At 41.9% G+C, this 23,380-nt stretch overlaps 1 protein-coding gene across 1 annotated transcript in view; it reads right to left on the bottom strand.

Moving 5' to 3' along the window:
* Positions 1-2,058: 2,058 nt before the first annotated feature.
* COL19A1 (collagen type XIX alpha 1 chain) overlaps positions 2,059-23,380 on the bottom strand; it is a 356,054-nt gene continuing 334,732 nt past the window's right edge. The window contains exons 42-48 of the mRNA XM_089921716.1: positions 22,418-22,453; positions 22,238-22,282; positions 19,491-19,652; positions 17,908-17,974; positions 7,600-7,728; positions 2,765-2,842; positions 2,059-2,584 (exon numbers count right to left, since the gene is read on the bottom strand). Coding sequence (XP_089777842.1) covers positions 2,457-2,584; positions 2,765-2,842; positions 7,600-7,728; positions 17,908-17,974; positions 19,491-19,652; positions 22,238-22,282; positions 22,418-22,453 — 645 coding nt within the window. The 3' untranslated portion in view covers positions 2,059-2,456. The remainder of the gene's footprint in view (positions 2,585-2,764; positions 2,843-7,599; positions 7,729-17,907; positions 17,975-19,490; positions 19,653-22,237; positions 22,283-22,417; positions 22,454-23,380) is intronic.

Here is a 23,380-nt window from a genome sequence, read left to right as displayed (position 1 = left end):
CCCCATCTCGTGTACAGAGATGAGACGGTGGACACACAGGCAGCTGAGCAGAGGCTCGCTCCACGTGACACAGCCTGTTCCCCTGGTTACGCCCCAGGTAGATTGAGTCACGTGTGTCGGTTGTTAAAAAACAGGCTGTGTCATTGTGACAGCTCTACTTTGTAATATGCACCAGCTCCTCAAACCAGCTGAATAAATCCATATTCTTGAAGCAGGGATAAACCAGCCCAGCCTTAATGGAATTTAGAACAAGAAAGGTTCCTAAATATACCATTTGTAAGAAAGGATACGTGACATATTCTCTGGAATTAAAATAAGCAGAATTTATAAAACAAGAAAGTGAAGCGAGTCTTCTTATGTTTGTGAAGTGATCGACTCAAAGAAAACAAAAATACATTGATCACCAATAGCAAAAAAGTTCATGAAAACAGTAAAATGCTAAAATAAATACTTCCAGATTAGCAAAGAGGCAAAAGGAGAACCAAACTATTACTAATTTGAAAAAATAATCTTTGAAAACATATAAAATGTTGAGCTTTATGACAAGTTCAAGTAAATTTATGAGTGGCAGAGGAGTTGTAAAGCTTTCAGAAAATTCAACAAATTAAAGTTCCACAAATTAAAAGCTCAAGATATACACATAGCACCAGATTTTAGATCTCTGTACATTTTTTTGGGGGGGGAGTGATAAATGATCATTTTACTAAGAAAATGTGTATGTATATTCTGATTGTGTCAAGTCTAAAACACAGCACCATTGTAGGTATTGCACAGGAAAGAAAATGAAGAAGAAAATCAATTTAAAGTTAACAACACTTGAAATAAATAAAATGACCTTGGAAAAGAAAATAAATAAACTTGGAAGTGAAATATACAGCATCATTCAACATGAAATAATGAAAAGGTTGCATGTACGCACAGCCACGTAGACAGTACCTGACCAGCAGTTCATCCGTCTACAGTGAAACCCAGTTGAAACCCTGGGTGCGTTTGAACGAAGCCGCCTTCATGTAGCAACGCTCCCCACAAGACCCTGCTCACAGCTTTCCCCAGCTTGCCCCGACGGCCTCGGGATGGGATGTCTGCAGCGGGGGGGCTCTGGGCGCTCTCAGCATCCCTGGGACCCACCACTTAGACGTCAGCAATATCCTCATGCTCGGTGCCCTAGGAAATCCATTGTTTTCAACCAACAGTTTCTCAAAATAATGTAGAGCCAGGCAATAGAAGAACCGTTTAGCCATGTGGTTGGCAATCACACATTCTCGTTCCTGGCCAGAGGACGTGGTCCGGGCAGTGCCTGTTTCCCTGCAGTGCGTGGACTCTTTGGTCTCGGTGCCGGCTGCATGTTGGGTCTCGTGGCTTTCCTTCTCTGCCCCGCACCTCTTGCTGCAGCTTCTGAGAAACATCCTTCTCCACCAGAGCTTCTGGGCTTGGCAATATGTGTCTGCTGACACCGCACATTCATCTTCTAGGTCAAGGGGGTTTCTTTTCCAGTTGCTACAAGTCCCATCCTTTGTTCTGATGGCTGGTTCTTAAACTCTGAGAGTCATGAGGTCAGAAGGGTAATGGATACAGGGGCCCAAAGACCTTGCGAGGCCCTTTAAGCTTCGAAAGTACTAAAGACAGCTTGGTGCCTTCACCACCAGATACCTTCTAGGGAAAACAGCTTTCTGTTTCCCAAATGAGAAACTCAGTGCAGGGGCCACAGTGCTGGGCTTTGACTTCTTGCCTCCCTTCTTATGCAGGACATACTCATGCCGGTGGGATTGCTTTGAATGGAGCTCATTACACAGAATCGACAAAATCATTTCAGCAGTTGGCTATGGTAGGATTTTGGGCTCCCTGATAAAACGGCCGCCTGGGTTTTCTTCCAAAATATAAGTTATGAAGTGAAGGTCTTATTGCCTATCTATTTCTCTGAATAAGTAGAATGGATACAGGATGGTATAAGAATTCTTAAGCTATAAAAAGGAGTCAAAAAACGTTCAGCAGGAACAATGCACTATATCAAAAAAGGTGATGAGATTTTTAGCAATGCTAGTAAATTTAAACACCAAGAAAACTTTCAGGTAAGTCTGAAACTGTAAAATTCAGAAATCAAAGGCCAAATACAAGTTGATGAGATTATAAAACGTACATCGCCGTCAGTCTGCTAAATCATAAGATGTCACTTCCTCTTGAAGAAGAACTAATGATATGATTTGCTTGCATATTTCAAAGAAAACTCTGAATAAAAATCATAATAATGGTGAAACAAGACACATGGAATGAATTTGGAAAAATTCTAAAAAGGCTGATATCACCATTACTATAGGAATAGGATTCCAATTTTTGCTCTTAATGTCTGGCCTACATCAAAAAAAAAAGTCACCCATGAATCGTGAGGGTCTGACAGTATTAAGAAAGCTCCAACGTCAAGGAGGGATGGCTGGGAATCAAGTCGTCCTCAGGTATGGTTATTTCCCACCCGTTTGCTGACGGGCGTGAGAGACGGGATACAGGCAGTCTCCTGGGTTACACCTTCCACTGGGTCCTGGGGGGCCCTGGGGCCCTGGGGCACCTGGTGAGCCTGGCAGGCCCGGAGCTAATGAAATAAAAGACCCCATCAGAACACAGGTCAACATATGGCTTTTCCTCCCTCCCTCCAGCCAACGTGGGTCATTCAGTGTCGCCTGCAGCGATACCTAAGGGCCATCGGGGAGCAGGCATGGCTTCTATTTTGGGAGGTTTGCTCATGCTGTGAAGATGATAATATCACTATTACCTGAGGTCCCAGGAAGACCTGGGCTCCCTGGAAGCCCCATTCCCGGTTCCCCTCTTTCTCCCTTCTGTCCTCGGTAGCCTAAATGGGAGATATACAAAAAGAGAGACAAAAAAGTAAGCGTGTTCTCTGGCAACAGACTGATATACATTCAGGAAATATTTTGAGGTGTATATTGAAAATCCACCCAGTGGACTATCTTCACACATTTATATCTGAAAACTATGTTACAGAGATTCAATACAATCCTAGATCCTAGAGAGAACAGTGGAGTGAATACTAAATAGATACATAATTCAAGTTTAAAATATCACCAGGATTTCTTTTATGTAAGTGACCTTCATTTAACAAACGTGAGCAGTAAGGAGAAATGTTTGGACTTAGGGTCATTTGAAAGCACCCTTCCAAATCTATATTTAAACACTTCTGCAGTAAAATAACATTTACCACCTGAGGTATATTTAATATAGTTCAACCCAGCTCCTGCTATTACAGACACCTCGTTAAGGTGGCTCTCAAGTCATCTCAGTGAGGGCTTAAGATCATAGGCTAAAAAAATGAGGAAGAAAGAAAAATAAGTGAAGATACATGAACTTCCGATTAACAAGAGGGTTAACGACACTGAACACAATTCCAAATGAACAACGTAGGTGCTAAAAGCTACATATTTAAACTCAGTTCTCAGATTTCAATATAATGCAAAATATATTTAAACTCAATTCTCAATTTCAATATAATGCAAAATATATTATTCCATATGGATTTCAGTGCATATGGTATCACAAAACAAGAAACAATAACTTGTGTATTTGTATAATAAGGTAACATTTACACGTGTCCTGTCAAATGTAACAACTTGTTTGTACAAACGTCTCACATCATTAGGTAAATACGGACCCACTATTAACAGATAAAGATGTTGAAGTGCACAAAGCACATGAGAACTTTCTACTCTTAACTTTCCTAATAAGGTCCCAAGCTCATTCCTTATGAAGGCTCCCCAAAAGCCTTAGGGTCTTATTTATTATTTACTTCTTTATTTGTGGCTGTGTTGGGTCTTCGTTGCTGCGCGCAGGAAATGTGGAAAACGTTGCTTTCTCTAGTTGCGGCGAGCAGGGGCTACGCTTCGTTGCGGTGCGCGGGTTTCTCACTGTGGTGGCTTCTCTTCTTGCGGAGCACGGGCTTTAGGCGTGCGGTCTTCAGTAGTTGTGGCGCACGGGCTTAGCTGCTCCGCAGCATGTGGGATCTTCCTGCACCAGGGATCAAATCCGTGTCCCCTGCACTGGCAGGTGGATTCTTTACCACTGCGCCACCAGGGAAGTCCAGGGTCTTATTATTATTATTATTTTTTAACATCTTCATTGGAGTATAATTGTTTTACAATGGTGTGTTAGTTTCTGCTTTATAACAAAGTGAATCAGCTATACATATTTTTTCCACAACAACACTTCAGATAGGAATGCTAATAAGGTCAAAAACAACGTCCCCATTCTCTAGAATTAAGCTTTTCACCCTTTAGGGTAGGCCTCTCTCGAAATTTGTAAAAGACTAAAAGGCTGGTCTATCTGCAAACAGACGTGTTTTCTTGGCCCCTAGGTGCAGGATGAGAGTTTGATATCAGTGTAGCTTATGTAGGAAAAAATATAAAACAACAGCAGTGCCCTAACCCAAAGCATCTAGAGATTCTCATCATTGAAGAACTGTGCTTGCTGGAGTTTTTAAGGTGTTAGACTTTATTTCCCTTTCAACACAAGGGATTTACTTCTAAAATTGTAAATCAGTGCATTTACTTGCACGCTGGAAAAATGAGGTCAGAAAAAGAGTGTTACTGGCATTTGGGAGGATGACTCTTCATGTGGGACCTTACAAGCTGTCTGCAAGCCTTCCACATTGTCTGGCCTGCTTGTTCTGGCCCACTAATTGGCCACTGAACCCGTCACCATACTGACACACATATGCCTCCCATTTCCTGAGGCCCCTGCTGCTAACAGATGTGAAGGGTCAAATCTACATCAGTCATATCAACTACTCTATGGGCCACTGGCTTATACATAACAGGTGGTTTCTTTCATGACAAACCAGTAACAGCTGAACTTTAGAAGTTCAAAAGTAAGAGCCCTCATTCCCAATACCACCCCTGCAAAATTGATGTGGGATAGAATGGCTGGATCCATTTTCTCCTAGTAACCCCCCCCCCAAAGCAACTCCCACTCTTGGGGGCTGGGAATAAAGGACACCAAGGAAAGCACTCCTCCCACAGCACAGTGGGAAGGCAATAATCCGAAACCCAAAGGATGGTTAAAATCTAAAACTGAATTTTTTGAATTAAAAAAAAGGCATCAACAATTGCCCTTTGGGGAATTTAGGAAAAGTGCAAACAAGGTGACCCAACTCAGAATCATATTGGCATCTATTCTCACTGCAAGAAGATCAGGTGCTGAAAGAATGTTCAACAAGATTCATGTTGTTTTCATGCCTGCTAACACTACATCCATTCTGCAGCCCATGGATCAAGGAGTCATTTTGACTTTCAAGTCTTATTATAAACTCCCATATTTCACGAGTTTTATTTTTTGGCTGCATTTCTGGCATGTAACAAATCCTGAAAAGGAGATATGCAAACGTTGAGGAGACACCTGAGTTATAATCAAGATATGTCTGTTGTCAGAACCCTCCGGTGGGACAAGAGTTTTGTTAATTTTACTAAACATTCTTTTTAAAAACGTTGGAGGGCCTCCCTGGTGGCGCAGTGGTTGAGAGTCCGCCTGCCGATGCAGGGGACGTGGGTTCTTTCCCCGGTCCGGGAGGATCCCACATGCCGCGGAGCGGCTGGGCCCGTGAGCCATGGCTGCTGAGCCTGCGCATCCGGAGCCTGTGCTCCGCAACGGGAGAGGCCACAACAGTGAGAGGCCCGCGTATCGCAAAACAACAAAAAAAGAACTGGATCCGAAGCCCCATCAGGAGTGGAAACAGTAGATAAGGTCTCCTCGGCAGCACAGCAGATAAAACCCATAGAAATCTTTTGCGGAAGTGAAGGCCAATGAGTGGTGAACAGAGGTCTTGTTTCCAAAAGCTGCACGAACACTGCTGACCTGGCACGGCCTCTGCCCGAGAGCCTTCCAGATGGGCCTTCCAGGTGGGCCTTCCCTGCATGGGAGGGAGCCCGAGACAGGGGTTTGTGTGGACAGGTGACTCTAGTTCCAGAAGGGTTTTCCTTGCTATCCTGACCATGCATTGCTCTTGTCCCCTTAGATGGCCACTGTGTGAAGCATCTGTCCAAGATCTTTCTCCTATTGGTGTTAACAGTCCTGGTTCTTCACATGGTTTGAGGCATCAAACATCTTCAGATGGGCTATCAAGGTCTTCCTTCCCGTCTCCTACACTCTGAATTCACAACAGACCCAACTAGCAGAAGATGGTAATTAACCACCCTTTACACAATGGTACACGCACAAGGCTACACCTGATTCTACACTTGCTTCCAATTCCCTGCCAAAACTCTCTGTGACCTAAGAGAAACTAGGTAGAAAAGACAGTTCAGGTAAACTAGAGTGATTCATTGCCATTGTTTTGCACTGTGCTAGCTAAACCAGAAGGCTTGTCAGTTTCAATGGGAAGTTAGGATCCTAACAGACCCCACGACCGGGGAAGGCTGTGCCTCTTTCAGGGGAGGGAGGACACGGCAATCACCTTTGGGCCCTTCCTACAGAAAATAGAGAAGCCGTAGGAAGGAAAGTGAACTAGTGAAAGGGAAATAACTCTCTGCATATATGGTATTTTGAACTGTATTCCTATGTGATATTGGTGTTAACTTTCTCTTTTCTCCTTTGTCCATACATCTGTTGCTGGACACTTAGGTTGCTTCCCTGTCCTGGCTATTGTAAATAGTGCTGCTATGAACACTGGGGTGCCTGCGTCTTTCCAGATTAGCATCTTTGTCTCTCTCCCTTACACAAGCTTTTGATTATTCCAAGGAGAGCCCTTGAGTTCCTCTATAATAACACATGAAAAGCAGTGTCTCTGGCCTTTCCTCTCACAGTACGTACTCATTGGATCTAATGCTTCCTTGTCAGAGCTGTGAATCTCCTAAACCAGGCTCCCCTTGGCCCCTCTGCTGATTGCCAATCACATTTCTAGAAAATGCTCTTGCCAGCTGAATTTAGCCAAGCTACATTTAAGATCATGTCTCTTGTCAAGTTATCAGTGGAGCAAATTTTTTTTTTGCCAGTTTAAGTCTTGCTTTGAAAAATTTAGAAACATGATAAATTCAGAAGTTACCATCCACAACTTTTGCAGAAGAAAAAGGATTCTAAAATTTCTCAAAAATGTATTTCAGACCCAAATCACTAGTCATAGTAGCAGGTCTTAAGACTTTTTCCTCAGTTTCTTTAAGATGCTAAGATACTAAGATTCTTGTTGTCTACTTACATTAACAGCGAGGCATAAATGACAAGAAATTTGCAGATAATAATGATAAATAAGCACATTATTGCTGTTATCATAATAAGTATTGTTATTAAATACATTTAGATTAGCAGAAAATTATCAGTCAGGTTTAAACTGGAATGAATAATAGTTAAAAATTTATTTCTGGAATATCAAATATTAACAAGATATCCTATATTAAATCATTATATATACATATTTTTATATAAATTTATAAAACACATACCAAGTATATATATTATATATAATCTAATATACATACTTTTAGTGTATATTAATATATATTTGTAATGTATATAAATAGATATAATTTTTGCCTTAACTGTGATTAGCATGTTATAAATACTGAGAGTTAAAGAGTTGGTAAACAAATATTGTCCTCAGAGACGTACCTTGGGGCCCAGGGTCTCCTGGTGGCCCAGGCAACCCATCCTTTCCTGGTGGACCAGGCCTCCCATGAGCTTGGGCAGCCAGCATTGCTGCTGGTAGCTTGAGCTGGGACAGGAACACAGCCATCCTCTCTTCATTGATGAAAGGGAAAATAATATGCATGTTATGGAAATACTTTTTATGTCAAAAGTTTTCAAATATTTTTACATAAAATTCAACAAAAAATTACTTGGTTTTCAATTTAAGCACATCTAATTTACCAACTGGTCTGAGCGTGGAGAGATTTCTTTGATTGTTCAAGTAAAACAGATTGTACAAAGTTGTTTGAATATGGATGCAGATGAATTGTGTTGATCAGAGGATTGAGAGCCTTCAGTGCTTCAGAGATGTCGCCAATCTAGCAGACAATACCCTAGAGCAGGGGTCCATGGCCCTTTAGGAACTGGGCACACAGCAGGAGGTGAGCGGCAGGCAAGCGGAGCAAAGCTTCGTCTGTATTTACAGCCGCTCCCCATGGCTCGCATTACCGCCTGAGCTCCGCCTCCTGTCAGACCAGCGGCGGCATTAGATTCTCATAGGAGCACAAACCCTACTGTGAACTGCGCATGCGAGGGATCTAGGTTGCATGGTCCTTATGAGAATCTAATGCCTGATGACCTGAGGTGGAGCTGAGGCGCTGATGCTAGCGCTGGGGAGCGGCTGCAAATACAGATCATCATGAGCAGAGAGGTTTGACTGCACAGAGACCCTAATAAATCAACTGCTTGCAGACTCATATCAAAACCCTATCAGTGAGTGGCAAGTGACAATTAAGCTGCATCTTATGGAGTAGACTGGACATAAGCAACACACGTCGGGTGTCACTGTCTTCCATCACCCCCGGATGGGGCCATATAGTTGCAGGAAAACAAGCTCAGGGCTCCCACTGATTCTGCATTATGGTGAGCTGTATAATTATTTCATTATATATTACAGTGTAATACTAATAGAAATAAAGTACACAATAGATGTAATGCGCTTGAATCATCCCCAAACCACTCCCGTCCCCGGTCTGTGGAAAAACTGTCTTCCACGAAACCAGTCCCTGGTGCCAAAAAGGTTGGGGACCGCTGTCCTAGAGCCTAATTAACCTCTGGTAATGACTTGAGGAGAGAATTCAGGTTCATATTAAAAAATGGTTGTTATAATACATTTAAGCCGCTTTCCAGCAGTGTTGTGAATGTGCTGGTGGTGGTTTAAAATATGTTGACAAGGTCTTTGACACTCCCTTCCAAATGGAATTAGGTGGAGCCTAATCCCCCTATTCTGGAGTGTGGGCTGAACTTCCTTTCACTTCTAATGAATAGAAAAAAGGCAAGTGGGGACACTAAGTCATAAAAGCCTCGTGGCTTCCTGGCTGCTTTCTCTCTTAGATTCTCATTCTGGGGGAAGCCAGCTGCCACGTCGTGAGGGCATGAAGAGAGCCAAATGGGGGTGAGCTGAAGCTAACTGCCAACAGCCACGTGAGTGAGCCCGGAGGTGGATCTTCCCGCCCCAGCTGAGCCCTCAGAGGACGTCAGCTCTGGCTGACGCCCTGAAAGCAACTTCACGACAGACGCCGAGAGAGAACCGCACAAGTAAGTGACCCTTTAAGTCCCTGATCCACAGAAAACGCACGATAATAAACACTGTTGTTTTAAGCCACTACAGTTTTGAGATATTTTCTCATGCAGCAATAGATAACTCATATGTATGTGACACTTTATATCCTTGAACAAAACCGCATTATTGATAGAGAGGTTTATTTATTGAAAAGATGGGTCACTGGCTTCCTATTCATTATGATTTCATGGTACTGTTTAATTTCTATACTGGGCTAATACTTTACTTTGTCAACAACTTATGCTTTTTAAAGAAAATGTTCTATTATACACCCTCAATATTATTCTTTTTTCCTTTTTGTTTTTGGTTTGATTTCCAATTAGTTCCATCATTCAGCCAAGGTTTTAGTAGGAAGGATGTCTCATTTGGCCAAAGGGACAAACGCAGCATTGCTGCCGAGGAGTATGCGCCCAGGGAATGCCAACTGCAGGCCGAGTGAAACCAGCAAAGTCTCTGTACATTTCTGTGAACCTCAAGAAGACGCTGAAACTAAGAACACACAAGTTACAGGAAGCTGACAAACTATCCAGAACATTTAAAAATCTTTTGTCAGTGTTGAGTGATGTGACCTTTATGACCTGAATACGTCCTAAATCTCCTCAAGGACACATCACTGTCATCTGCCCTTTGTTCATCCACCAGGCTGCCTGGAGCCCAACCCTGTTCATCTGGGTCCTAAAGAGAAAGTCCAGGGAGGGGAGGCAGGACTGTGTAAGACTGCTACCTCGGGTGAGCTCGGCTGTCTGGCCGTGAGCGTGTCCTACAGGGTACATCAAATGTCAGTGCTTAGGGTCAACAAAAAAGTGACTCTACATCATACGACGTTGGTGCATTAATAACTCATAACATTTAAAGGGTCTGGAAAATGAACACCAAAAAATGTAAATATGAAAATATAAATAAAAATTTTCACCCTAAAATTCCTAAACAAGTCATATTATTAACTAAGTTAAACGTTCTCTGTAAGCAGGGCTTTGCATTGGGCCTTTAACATTTTCTGCATTAAGTGCTCTTGTTCAGAAATCATGGAGAATTACTCAGCCAGAAAAGAAACAAAATTGAGCTATTTGTAGTGAGGTGGATGGACCTAGAGTCTGTCATACAGAGTGAAGTAAGTCAGAAAGAGAAAAACAAATACTGTATGCTAACACATATATATGGAATCTAGAAAAAAAAATGGTTCTGGAGAACCTAGGGGCAGGACAGGAATAAAGAGGCAGATGTAGAGAATGGACTTGAGGACAGGGGGAAGGGTAAGGGTAAGCTGAGACAAAGTGAGAGAGTGGCATGGACATATATACACTACCAAATGTAAAATAGCTAGCTAGTGGGAAGCAGCCGCATAGCACAGGGAGATCAGCTCGGTGCTTTGTGACCACCTAGAGGGGTGGGATAGGGAGGGTGGGAGGGAGACGCAAGAGGGAGGCGATATGGGGATATACGTATACATATAGCTGATTCACTTCATTATAAAGCAGAAGCTAACACACCATTGTAGAGCAATTATATTCCAATAAAGATGTTAAAAAAAAAAGAAATCATGGAGAGAGCAGAGAGAGATTATCATTTCAATATCCAATAAGAATTATTATCCATGTTTTTATAAGTGCCGTGCACTATAAAGATTAACTGCCAATAAGCTTTATTTGATGACTAGAAATCTGTTATATAATTATTCTCAGAATTACTTTTTTGAATAATCAAATCCACGGTTACACTTATTATTGTAGAATTCTTGGTTATTAACCCCACATAAGACTATTGTTCAGTTAAATTTCATCTCAAAAGCATTTTCAATATTTTGCCACTATATGGATAATTTTGGTAGTCATTAATGCAAATTCACCCAAAGTCCATGATAAATACAATGTATCACTGGATTCTGTATTTAAACTTGCTTGTTTTGTTTATATTTTACATAGCTCATATTTAAGAAATCTAATATATATGTAACTAGATTTAAAATAGAAAACTGGAGGAAGGCATATCCTTGCCATGACATAAAAAAGTAACCACATTTTTTTCTTTTCACATATTTTCTTTAAAAAGAAAATTCAAATGATTTCACTTGTAAAACTAACTATTTTTCAAAGATGTAGCTAGTAAGTAGTAAGAAATGACCCTTTCATGTGAAAAATTCAGCATAGGTTTGGTGTAGACAAATCTTCTAGAAAAATGTTTTACTGATTAAATTAGTGTTTATTCTGCAACTAAGAACCAAATGACAGTAACATATTAGAATCTATAGCTGCCAGTTAGAAAAAACAAGGGCCAAACCATATAGAGCTTGTAAAGAATTACCTCAATTTTCTCCAGTCTCTTCGCTCAGTTTAATTCACTTAGTTGAACTTTAAAGACACTTTTCGCTTAAACAGGATGTGTATGTTTTACAATTTTTTGATAAAGAGCGAATTACTACTGAGTAAAACCTATTTTTCAATGGGCTTTCAATAAAAATTTTGTTTAAAAAAATGTAGGTCCCTACACTGTTTAGGAGATAAAACCAAAATTCTTTTCAAATAGAATCATTAAGGGAAAAGCCTCAACAAATGTGGAGTATTAGCTATAATTAACGAAAGAGCAATCACCCTACACTCACATTCTGAAATCACAAAGCAAGCCGAATGGAAACATGCCAGTACCCACAGGACCAGAATCTCTGATGTGGATTGATTGACAATGATGATGAAAACCAATGAGGGTCCGATGAGTCATCCCTAAGAGTGACATTAAGTCACCAGCTTTCCAGTAAAACTTTTTACTACCTGACTTTCCACCTGGGGCATGTTTGGTTGATGTTAATACATTTGTTTCCAGTAACAACAGATAAAACAAATTTGCAATTAATATATATAGTTTTGCAAATCATCACATTGAATCTAGATAGAATATCTTTATATTACATCATAAACTGGGTGTTTTATAAAAAGATATGAAATTCAGTGATCACAGTTTGAAACTGTGCGTATTATTTGTTGTTTTGCACTTAAAAGATAGATATATATTTCAGTACAATTTTTCTTAATTTGAAACATACCTCTTTGAATATCTTCAATGTCTAAACACAAATATTCATAGCACTAGTTTTTCCTCTTTAATGTAGGAATTGAATTTGTAAGTAACTTGCTTTGGGTGCTTTTAAATATTTTTAGCAAAACAGAGAGTTCTTTTAAATAATTACTTCTAGCTGTAAATTATCTAGCTTTAAGATACACTCAAAACCAGTTATTTAGCACAGGGTAATTACCTCCTCTGAACCATACTCCAATGCTCTATAATTTGAAATAATATGTTTCTGAGCTGGTAAATAAATTGTAAAGACTTGTATTCTTAATTGCGTTTCCTCTGTTTTCAGGGATCTTTGGTCAATTAAACTGTTTTTGGCTATGCTTTCTAAAGAGACAGGAAATTGAAGAGTTTGGATAGGAGCTTGCATAAACCAAACTCACACAGGCCATCTGCCAAGGCAAACCCATAGCAGTCATTCTAACAAATGATACCAATGGCTGGCCTTCCTTGGAGAACGGGCTTGTTAATATCATGCAGCCATTAATATTAATGTGATAATAAAGTACATTATAGGGAGACGGAAGTTTGTCATCTGGCCCACGTCTACCTTCTATTTCACAGAATTTGTAAATATTTTCAAAGAGAGAAATTCACTTTTTTGTCCTAGTGCCCATTCAAATGTTTAATTGCCCATTTTCTTGGTACAGTGTCAACTTATGTCCTTTTGTTGCCCCTTACGGGAAACAAGAGTAGTGAATGAGCACTTCCCTTGGGAAATCAGTCATCTACTTGATAAGACTGTCACCTCTTAGCCCTTCAGGTTAAATAACTTTTACTCATAGGCTTGGTAATCTGTTCTGTAAATCGCTTTTTGGTTCCAATGTTCTGGGGTTTTTCCATACATCTCTTAAATGTGGAAGCAAAAATTAGATACAGTTATCTCTTAATGGGCAAAAAAATATCAGAAGAGTAATTTCCTTTCATGTCTTGAGAATGATTTTCTAGTTTCATTCTAGCTGTTAATTCAACAGCATCTTTGGTGGCTTCATATTCATTTTGTGGCACATCATGGTCCAAGGGTTGTTATTGCTACATTTAACTCTGGCTCAATTCTTTGTCACCTTTGTTGCTTTGAAATGTTATTATGAGTAAAGATGGTAGATTGAACACATGCATCTGCTTTAACTCTTTCCTGAATCACTGCAAAACAATGGTAAGTTACTTTTAAAGGCAGAAAACCACAAGAATGGGAGAATGTGAAAGGAGACGACATTAACCTTTGGAAGCCGAGAACCAGATGGCAGAGTGTGGATGACTTAGCAGACTCAAGAAAACCAAATCTTTACACCAGGAGCTGAGAACCAGCCTGTGTTAAATCGCAAAATCCTTAAAACGTTCAGGAGTTACATCTGGAAGTGGGGCTGAAGGAGGGGAACTAAGATAAGGGGGACTGGATGAAAGCCTGTTTAAGAAATGATCTTAGGAATCCTTCTCTGCTCTGTGCAGCTGCCTAGTTGCCCCTTCCTAATCCCGGCAGAAGGCGGCAGGGTTATCATCTGAAAAGTGTAAATAGACCATCTCTGCACTGGGGGCCCCAGACTGTGTTGAGACTCAGGCTTGCCTACTGAAAACAAGGAGAAGAAATGGGCATTGCCTTGTTGGAGTTGAGGCCACCACTGCCCTATCCGCCTACCTGGCTCCCCAAATGCTGGCAACCTGGCAGGAAATGCAAGTGTTTCCTTTGGGGAATCTGACCAGAATACAAGGAAAGACTTCAAGACAGTGAAGTTGAGGTCCCTTAATTAAAAAACAAACAAACAAAAAAACCCCCCAAAACCATCCAGATTACCCTACGGTAAAGCTCGTGGTTGGCAAGGCCACCATTCACTCCTAACGTTCCAGCAGTTTTTAGAACCCATGCTCTGGTATGAGCACATGGCCAAGGGTGGCTGGCACTGAGGAAACCCTCTAAGCTGAATGATAGACCCCAACAAACAGAAAGAAGCAGGTTGGAAGAGATAGAGACTATGATGTGGAAACTAATTTTAAAAACTATCTACGTCTCCAATTATGTGTATCTATGAGAAGACTGTACATATACAAATATGTGTATACAAATACATATATAAATTAATATCTTCATTGTAGAGATGTTGCAGCCTGGAAACAAGAGGACAGGATAATCCATATTCATACATGTTCACGCATATGTGGATGAAATTATGTATGAAAAATGGAGAAAACATAGGTGAGGGGCTTTCCTGGCCCTGGCAATCTAGAGGGAGAAGCATTGCTCAGGGACACAGCCCCAATCCTCCTGTCCTCCCACAGATGTCGGTATGGCCTTGTCATTTCTAAGTTTGTCTCAAGAACCCAGAGGAGGGCTTCCCTGGTGGCGCAGTGGTTGAGAGTCCGCCTGCCGATGCAGGGGACACGGGTTCATGCCCTGGTCCGGGAAGATCCCATGTGCCGCGGAACGGCTGGGCCCGTGAGCCATGGCCGCTGAACCTGCGCGTCTGGAGCCTGTGCTCCGCAACGGGAGAGGCCACAACAGTGAGAGGCCCGCATACTGCAAAAAAAAAAAAAAGAACCCAGAGGGTCAGACGTTTGTCCACTTGCCTGCCCAGGTTGGTAAATCCTGCCTGCAGGGTGATATAAATCCCCAAATATAATAGGGTGGTGGGTGTCATAGCAAGAATTAAGCTTCTCAGATCTGGCTGCAGAGCCCTCATCAAACAAAAAGGGGCTAAGCTGAGACACACAGCTTCTGTCCCCTTTCTGTGTGGCCACCTTGCGTGCACAAGGATTTGAGCTCTTGGCCAATCAAATCAAGAATCTAATGCAACTTTAGATTGGGTGTATGTCTGTGCATTGTATCTGCCAGAAACCCAGACCTGGGATGGGAGGAGAACCATCTTTCTTCTACCGTGCTCGGTTTGGGATGGGGCATCAGGATGTTGAAAGAGGGCTCGGTGGCCTGGGTGACAGTCCCAAGTGTGAAATCTGTGGGAGTGCTATGTTGGCGGGGTCGCCTGTGAATCCCCAAAGGGGTTGGAAACCTCCATGAGGAGAGCCTGAGTTTCAGGGCCTGGTCTAGGGCCTTGCTATGGTCTGGATGATGACGCGGGACAGCAGGACTCCCCTGAGCCCCGCAGACGACCCGCGGCTGCTGAGCAGAGAAAATCCCTCTCGAGGCTGAGGACTTGCAGGGGTGAGTGGAGCAGAGGCGATTGGCTGCCACGGACACAGCTCTCTGTGAAGTGGTTCAGCCAGAGAGACGCAGACAGGGGCTGCTTCACTGGAGCCCTTAACTGTTTTAACACGTGAGAATTCATCTTGGCTTTTACGGAGAAAGCTTTCTGAAAAGGAGAACTGTGACCCTGGAGCTCGAAGATTTGTGAAAATGGAGGATTTTGTTTTTCTCTTTTATAAATGGTGTTCAGAGGCAATGGAAAAGGTGACTTTGAAGTGGAAGATGACATGGACTGACCTGAAATAATCTTGGGACAAATGAACTAAAGTGCCGAATAACTAAATTCTGGGTTCCAGGTACAACTTTGTTCGGGAGAAGATGGTTTTGTAGGGCTGGGGCCAACAGAGATAAAAAGAGAGAGGGGATCCCATTTGGAGTCTCAGAGTCTGGAAGTCTCAGGAAAAAATTTGCTTTGGGGCCACTTAAGAATATTGTCTTGACGCCAAGACATCTGGGGCCTCTGCGGGGGGCACTGACCACTCTACTGGGCCTCACCAGGCTGGGAGAGACTGGGAGAGACTGGGAGAGGGGGTGGGACAGATGGGTGGCGAGTGGCCCAGCTTCCGTGACCTCCGTCCTCAGGAGGCTGACAGCCCTTCCTGGGAGGACCCACCCGGTGGCCTGAGAGGGCCGTGTGGAGCCTCCCCTGCAGAGTTGGCCACATCTCCTCCCCTGCTGGGCAGGCCACCAGAGCTCTGCCTTTATCCAGTGTCCCCGGGACTTGCAACACGGACACCTCCTGTATCTCCGCACGTCACGTTTTTCTGAGAGTGCCTGGCTATATTTTCTGACCTCCTTAGCCAGCCTTTAAAAACTTAGACTAATTAACTACGGAACTATTTACTCTGTTTTTATGTAAAGTATTTTAAGAAATCGAAGCTCCACGTTAAAGCTGCCTGAGATAAGAGATCACGGACGTGATAAAAGGAGATTCTAAAATGTAAGGGCAAAATTAAAATTACAAAGAGAAAACTGGTAGCTCAAAAAAAAAAAAGAGCAGACAATTGTATTAATAAACTATCATGTCAGAGCAAGGTAAAGGTACTTCGCAGGGATCAATGTGAAGTGAAATCAACAGCATGAATTCATGACCTTTGAAAAAACATTTTTTTCTATTTTGTAACTGAAGCTACCAAAAGTCCCTGGGCTAATCTGTTCTCTCTCTAGTGCTCACGTGAAATAAGATAATGTGCCCTCAAGCACCAAGAGATTTTGGTCTCTAAATCTAACTACTGCTTAAAATATTCAGGGCTTCCTGAAGAGAGGCTAACTCCATGTTGGCAGTGAAAGATTTAAGAGGAAATCAGGGCATCTTGTAATCCTACTGCTTGCAAAATTCAACAACGCATATTTAGCTTAGCAAAGGAAGGATGCTTTGCAAAAGAAGCGGGAACCACGAGCCAATGTAGATTTATTTTCTCAAGACAAATAATTCCCACCTTATAAGCTCACAGTTGAGGGACGTGATCTTGAGTTTAGCAAATCATTTGATTAAGTCATGTAATATCCTTGTGACTAAATAAAGAAATGTAGAGTGGATTTTAAGACAGCTGTATGGATTCAGAACCCGCTAATACCATAGATTAATAGATGATTTACGAACGAGCAGGACAAACGCAATGGCATTTAGCCCTAACCCTCCTTAGTCAACATTTCTAGCAACAGTTAGAATGATGACATGCCTAGGAAATTTAGAGATGACACAAAGTTATGAGGGTCAGCCAGCCTGCCCTATGAGACAAGATTCCAAAAGATATTTTCAGGTGAGAATGATGTTTGAACACCAATCACTTGAAATTGAATAAGAAGAAACATAAAACCACACACTTAACGTTGTAAAAATGAACGCAGCGCATAATGAGAAACCCCTGATTTTTAAAAGTTCGTATAAGGAACATAGAGGGTTGTTAGTTAACTGAAAACTCAAAATGAATCAATAGTGTGATATGGAGACTTTTTTTTAAGGAATGCTATCTTAGGCTGCATTATTAAAGTATCTACATCAGGCGTCAGAAAACTTTCTCTGCGAAGGGTCGCATAGTACATCTTTAAGGATTTACAGGCTATACGGTCCCTGTCCACACTCAATCCTCCTGTCCAGCATGAAAGCAACCAGAGAAAATACATAAAGGAAGGAGTAGGACTGCACTCCAATGAAACTTTATTTGTGGACACAAATTTGAATTTCTGATCGTTTCACATGTCATGCAATATTATTTTGATTTTTAAAAACCATTTAGAAATGTATCCTCTCCCCTCACTTTGCCCCCCCCCAAAAGGAAAAATGATTCTTAGCTTGCTGCAGCTGCACTGCCATCTTTGGAGAACGCTGCTAGAGGGACTCCCTACAGCTGAGGGGAGGGGGGAGGGGGGAAAACTTCCGAAATGTGTATTAAGCAAATCTCACCTTCAAAAATCCTCAGAACCTCTTGATTAATATACTTCTTTATTTCTTCAAATGAAACCACATCAGCCTAGAGAGAGAAAAAAGGCCTGTTAATGCAGAACCTAGCACAAGTGAATAAAGAACAGAAATGCTGGGAAGAAGTGCATAACTACAGTGCTTTAAAATCTGTGGGCCGGCACCGTAACCAGCGATAGGAACATACTTCCTACTAGATTTCACACGATTAGGAAAGACATTTCCTATTACTTCATTTTCTGAAGTAATTTGAACCAGTGTTATGACGGGACCACCCCAGGCACATTTTTAACCTGTAACTAATCCCTGGACACTGGTAAAGTCAATATCTAAATGATTTTATTATGTATCTTCAAAGGAAGAGAACTCCAAGTACGCTGAATGATTCTTTGATAGGTTTTGTTCATGGGATAAAACTAAGTTTTACCCATTTCATGGTGAAGTTCATTTGCAATCTGCACATTGTAAGCATACTTGTAGTAAGCAATTTCCTTTCCTTCATAGAAAATGCTGCAGGACCTGGTAAAGCGGAGTAGGTAAATGACGCCAGTTGAATTTTTAACCCCTTGACAAACAAACCTACATGAATTCGACAGAGAACCTAACATTTAAAATGGTATCTCACATTTATAATGGTAACGTTTTACTATAATACCTTGACATTTTTAAAAGGGAGCTATTATTTTTCATGACGGTTAGGGTTTCAAGGTATGTTGTTACTCATAAAGTGATGATTTCTGTGGGACAGAACAGTTCCAATTTCAATATTTTACTTTCACTGTTTATGGGGCAAATGAACTTGAATGAATGCATCTAATACCACGTACTGACACAGCACTGAGAGTTCACTGTATAGGCTTTATTCAAGCAGAGTGTAGGAAGAGTGGGTAAACCAAAGCATATGGTGGGAAGGCCCAATTCGGCCCAATCTCTGGAATTGGCTGATTATCTGAGGACGGCATGTCCTTAACCCCCTGGCCTCACGCTAGGACACCCCTTTCTTCCTGATGTGGATATTTTCAGATTCAGTTCTCCGTGGAATGGCCATCCACCAGCCTCCTGACGATGCTCATAAGGACATGGGCTTCCTTAGCCAAACACTCTTTCTTGGCCTAACAGGTTTCCACTTCAAAGCACCATACAGGGCAGATTTGTTGTTCTGATTGTCAACAAAATGGAGTGTTAACATGAAGCAGACGTGTGTTTTCTGGGTAGTGTAAGGGGACATTATGGATAGTATTGAAGAGTGTGGGCTCGGAGTTGGTCAGGCCTGGGTCTGACCCACTGGATAACTGTGACGTTGGACAGGTCGGCACTCGGCTTCTGCATGCGTCAAGGTGGATGGACAGGTCACCTGTCCTCCCAGGTTAGCTGTGAGGCTCTATTGAAGGATGTTTAGTGAGTACTAAAAGGGGGGAGTCCACACATAACTGAAATAAATGACAGCTATTGACACCCTTGTAGAAGCCGGCTTAGGTTCATTATACTAACCTTGAAAGGTTTATGACTGCTCTTGTTGTAAAAGGGACATGTGGTCAGTCCCAGCCACGAGTTCCTCGCCCACTTACCGGGGAGCCGGGGAGGCCTGGGTGGCCTGGAAGGCCTTGGTGCCCCGGGGAGCCCTTATTTCCTGGGGGCCCCATAGGACCTATGGCTCCCTTTATGCCTGGAAGGCCTGGTTTTCCACGTTCACCCTGTGGGCCTCGGTCTCCTGGAATTCCCTGATCACCCTGTTAAGGAAAAAAATGAATAAGAATGATCTCTTCTAGAAGCACGTTAGCTGTGGTTAAAAGCAGATGTCTGGATTCATACTGGCCCGTACTAGCTGTGAGGCCTGGGGTAAAATGAATCGAACTCGCTGCACCCTGCGTCCTCTCCCTAAAGTGGGGTTATTAAGAGTATCCACCGAATAGGTGGATGCTGAGAAGTGAGTGAACTCAGGTAAAGTGCCTAGAACAAGCCGACACGTGGAAAGCACTCAGTACAAAGTTAGTGACGATGTTACTTGTACCCGGGTGCCAGTCTAGAATGATGCCACTTTTGAAAGTCAACAGCGGCTGTCACTTCAGGCTTGGGTCTCCTTTTCAATGAGGAAGGAAGATGGTTAAGAAGATTTCCTCACTGAAAGTTTTCACTCGGAAAAGCTTCAGGACACTCAAAATCTCTCCTAAATCATGTGTTTTTCCTTTTTTCTGCTTTTTCCTGTATGCTTGGTCTTTAATAGTTTCTGTGGGTTGGTTTCTGTGCTCGTGTTTTACATGCACACGTGTATGTGTGTGTGTGAGTGTGTGCGTGTGCAGTGTATCTTAAAGAGTCAGGAAGGTGAGGAAGGGAGCCTTTGGGAAGGTTCAAAGTAGGTCACTGGGGTGGAGAGTCATCACTGAGGTCATTCGTTCAATAATGTAAATAAACTGTAAGAGAATTCATTGATTAAGATGCCATAATAAATTAGATGTGCCTGAATCTGAGAAGAAGTTTCGTTAATGTAGACTTTGATCCTGCAAGGTGTCTACTACTGTATGTGTTTGTGCATGAGAGTATGAAAGAGGGAAGGGGTGAGAGAGAGAGAGAGAGAGGGAGAATGTGAATGAGAGAATACACGTGTGTGACTGAGCAGGTGTCTCAGTACCACATTTCAAACATTCAGTTCCACAGTTCCAGGAGGTGATGATCACACTGAATATGAAAGGATGGTGCATTGACCTGCCCGGTATTTCACCGTATGATTCTTTTATTTGTGACTATTCTGCAGAAGTCCAAACTCTATTTCTCCTGATTTAAAAAATAATAAAAATGAATGAACAATTACAAAGATCTATTTGGTCATAAATGAAGAGATATAGAAAGAAGCCATGTAGAAAGAAGAAAAACAGTTGGACCTAATTTCAATTCTACTGTCTTGGTTATAAAAATATGTCTCACACAAGTATATCAACCCAGCTTGCATTTGGAGAAATATCGGAGATGACTAAGATTAAAAAAGAAAGAAAGAAAAGAACTACTAGCACACTTTGAGCATGCGCAAAATAAACACGATTAAAATTATCTATAGTTTAGGCACACGGATGTTCATTATAGTAAGGTTTTTTATCATGAAAATTAGAAAGAACCTAATTACCCAGGAAAGGGGAGCAGGGTATTTTCCAAATACCTTGGAAAAGCTATATCCAAACAGTGGAATAACATAGAGCCACTAAAATGTCCACGTGGATCTAGATTTACTGACATGGAAAGATGGTCGTCATATATTAAGTGAAAGAATTCACTTACGAAACAGTATGAACCAATTTTTTGAAAAGTATATATTCACTTGTACCGATGCATTGAGCAAATGTGTATATGATGTATAACAGTGAGATGGAAATATGTCCAAAATATCAATAGTGCTTATCTCTGTGTAGTGGGATATGGTAGGCTTTTTTTTGTTTTTTCTTTATATATCTCTATTTTTGTGTTTCCTTCAGTTAGCATGGATTATTTGGGTAATAATAAGTAAACTAGACACCAGTACACAAGAACGTGTGTGCACGTGTGCATGCATACACACACACACACACACACACACACACGCAAGCCCTCGCTAGAACCCCTCTGAAAAACAGTGCTCAAGGAACCTGTTGCCATGGAATGCATCCATTTCTAGCAGAAAATGGTAAGGTTCCTTAGAGAAAAGAATGGGAAGCTGCAACAATGACATCAACAACCAAAACAATGCAAAGAAAAACGTACGCCGTAACTGGCATTACTAGTAGCTCTATATGTCTTTCCCCTTTGTCTTTCTCTCCCCCCTCACCAGCCCCCCCCCTTACTCAGCTTAGTATTATTCCCCCAGCTCAGGGGGTCTTGACAATTCCTCTGCTCCCAGGGAGGCATTTGCAGTTGCAAGGAGACATTTTTGGAGGGAGTTTGGTTGTACAGTGTCTAGTGGGTAGAGGCCAGGGATGCTGCTAAACATCCTACAAAGCACAGGACAGGCACCTATGACAAAGAATTACCTGCCCCAGACAGTAACAGTGCTGAGGTGGAGAAACCCTACTTCAGGTAAAGAACACACGGGTGATAGTTACAATAGGACATGTGTCTGAGACAGGAGGCTGATAGAAGCTTTCCAAACTGGAACAGCAAACCAGACGCCCTGATCCTGTTTCCCTGAATGGTCCCATTTTATGCCTGGCAGAGACCTTGGATCACATACACCCCAGCCTTTTCATATGCGGAGATTTCGAGGGGGTCTACGACCATAACTGTGTAACTCAAATGAGGGGGCAGTTGTGGAGACAGACTTAAATAACAATCACAGTAGGAATGTACATACCCGTTCTCCTTTGGGGCCTCTCTCTCCAGGCTTACCCATGATGCCCTGAAAAACAAATGTCAGCACTAAAAATCACTGTGTATCAAGATTTCTCATCAAGCTGCTGGGTCAGGAGCTCTGGCAGGTAATCTGGATGTAGTTTTGCATTAGAACATTTATTTTCAACAGTATTTTCCATACCTGCGCACCTGGTAATCCATCTTTCCCATTTATTCCCTGTAAAGACAAAAAATGATCAATATTTCTCATTCTGCATTAACAGACATAATTAAATGCAACAAGAGGGTAAAGTTTCAAGGACTTTATCATATTTCTACTGAGATTTTGGTGAGGCAGTGTGGTGAAATGGAAAACAAAATCGATAGAGTCAGCCCCAAGTTTAAATTCTGACTCTGTCACTTGCAAGTTCCATTTACTTCAGGCAATTTACTTAACCTTAATAGCGTCAGCTTCTCCACTTATAAAGTCAGGATAAAATAATGGCCTTAAAACTAAGGATTTAGGGAAATACCAGAAAATGCCTAGCTCACTGTAAATAGTCAACAGGGTTATTTTCCTTCCTTATTCCATTAGGTACATTCTGAGAAATAAGAAGGTTCCCCATGGCACTGCTTGGCTGGTGTACGGCATTTATTGTTCCCTTCTAACAATCTTCCTACCAAAGAGAGCCATTCTCAGTTAAATGGTCTCCGTTGCTGCTTGAGAAATCTCATAACATGGCCAGAGCCAGATGCCACTATGAAATAAACTGTCAGCCAGAGAACGATTGTTATTTTTCAGTTAGAAAATATGAAAGGACAGTGAGAAATCTGTAACCATGTTTTCTGAGAGTATTAAATAGTGGCTTTTTCTTAGTAAACTGGAAGTTTCCCGAACTATACATGGCAGTTCTGGAGGTGGTAATAAAGCCCAATCCTGCTTGCAGATTTATAAGCTTGGGAGAACCACTGACTGGGAGGTGTTAAGAAGGGAAAGCACCTGGGGTCCCATCAAATACTGAGAGACAGCAGGTACGTTTCTGAGATTTGATTTGAAGAGGGAGACCAAGGTGAGGAAATGATTTCTTAGCCAGCAGGCAGGTGCATGGACTTGCTCCACTTTAAAGCCCGGGAGGCTCTGATTGTGCTGGAGTGCAGTCTGCAA

The sequence above is a fragment of the Delphinapterus leucas genome, chromosome 12, assembly GCF_059928025.1.
Source record: "Delphinapterus leucas isolate spDelLeu-1000000601 "Yukka" chromosome 12, BTC_Dleu_Yukka2, whole genome shotgun sequence".
In the NCBI taxonomy this organism is placed as follows: Eukaryota; Metazoa; Chordata; class Mammalia; order Artiodactyla; family Monodontidae; genus Delphinapterus; species Delphinapterus leucas.
Note: the sequence above shows the minus strand (reverse complement) of the source record. Positions and strands in the feature narration are given on the sequence as shown.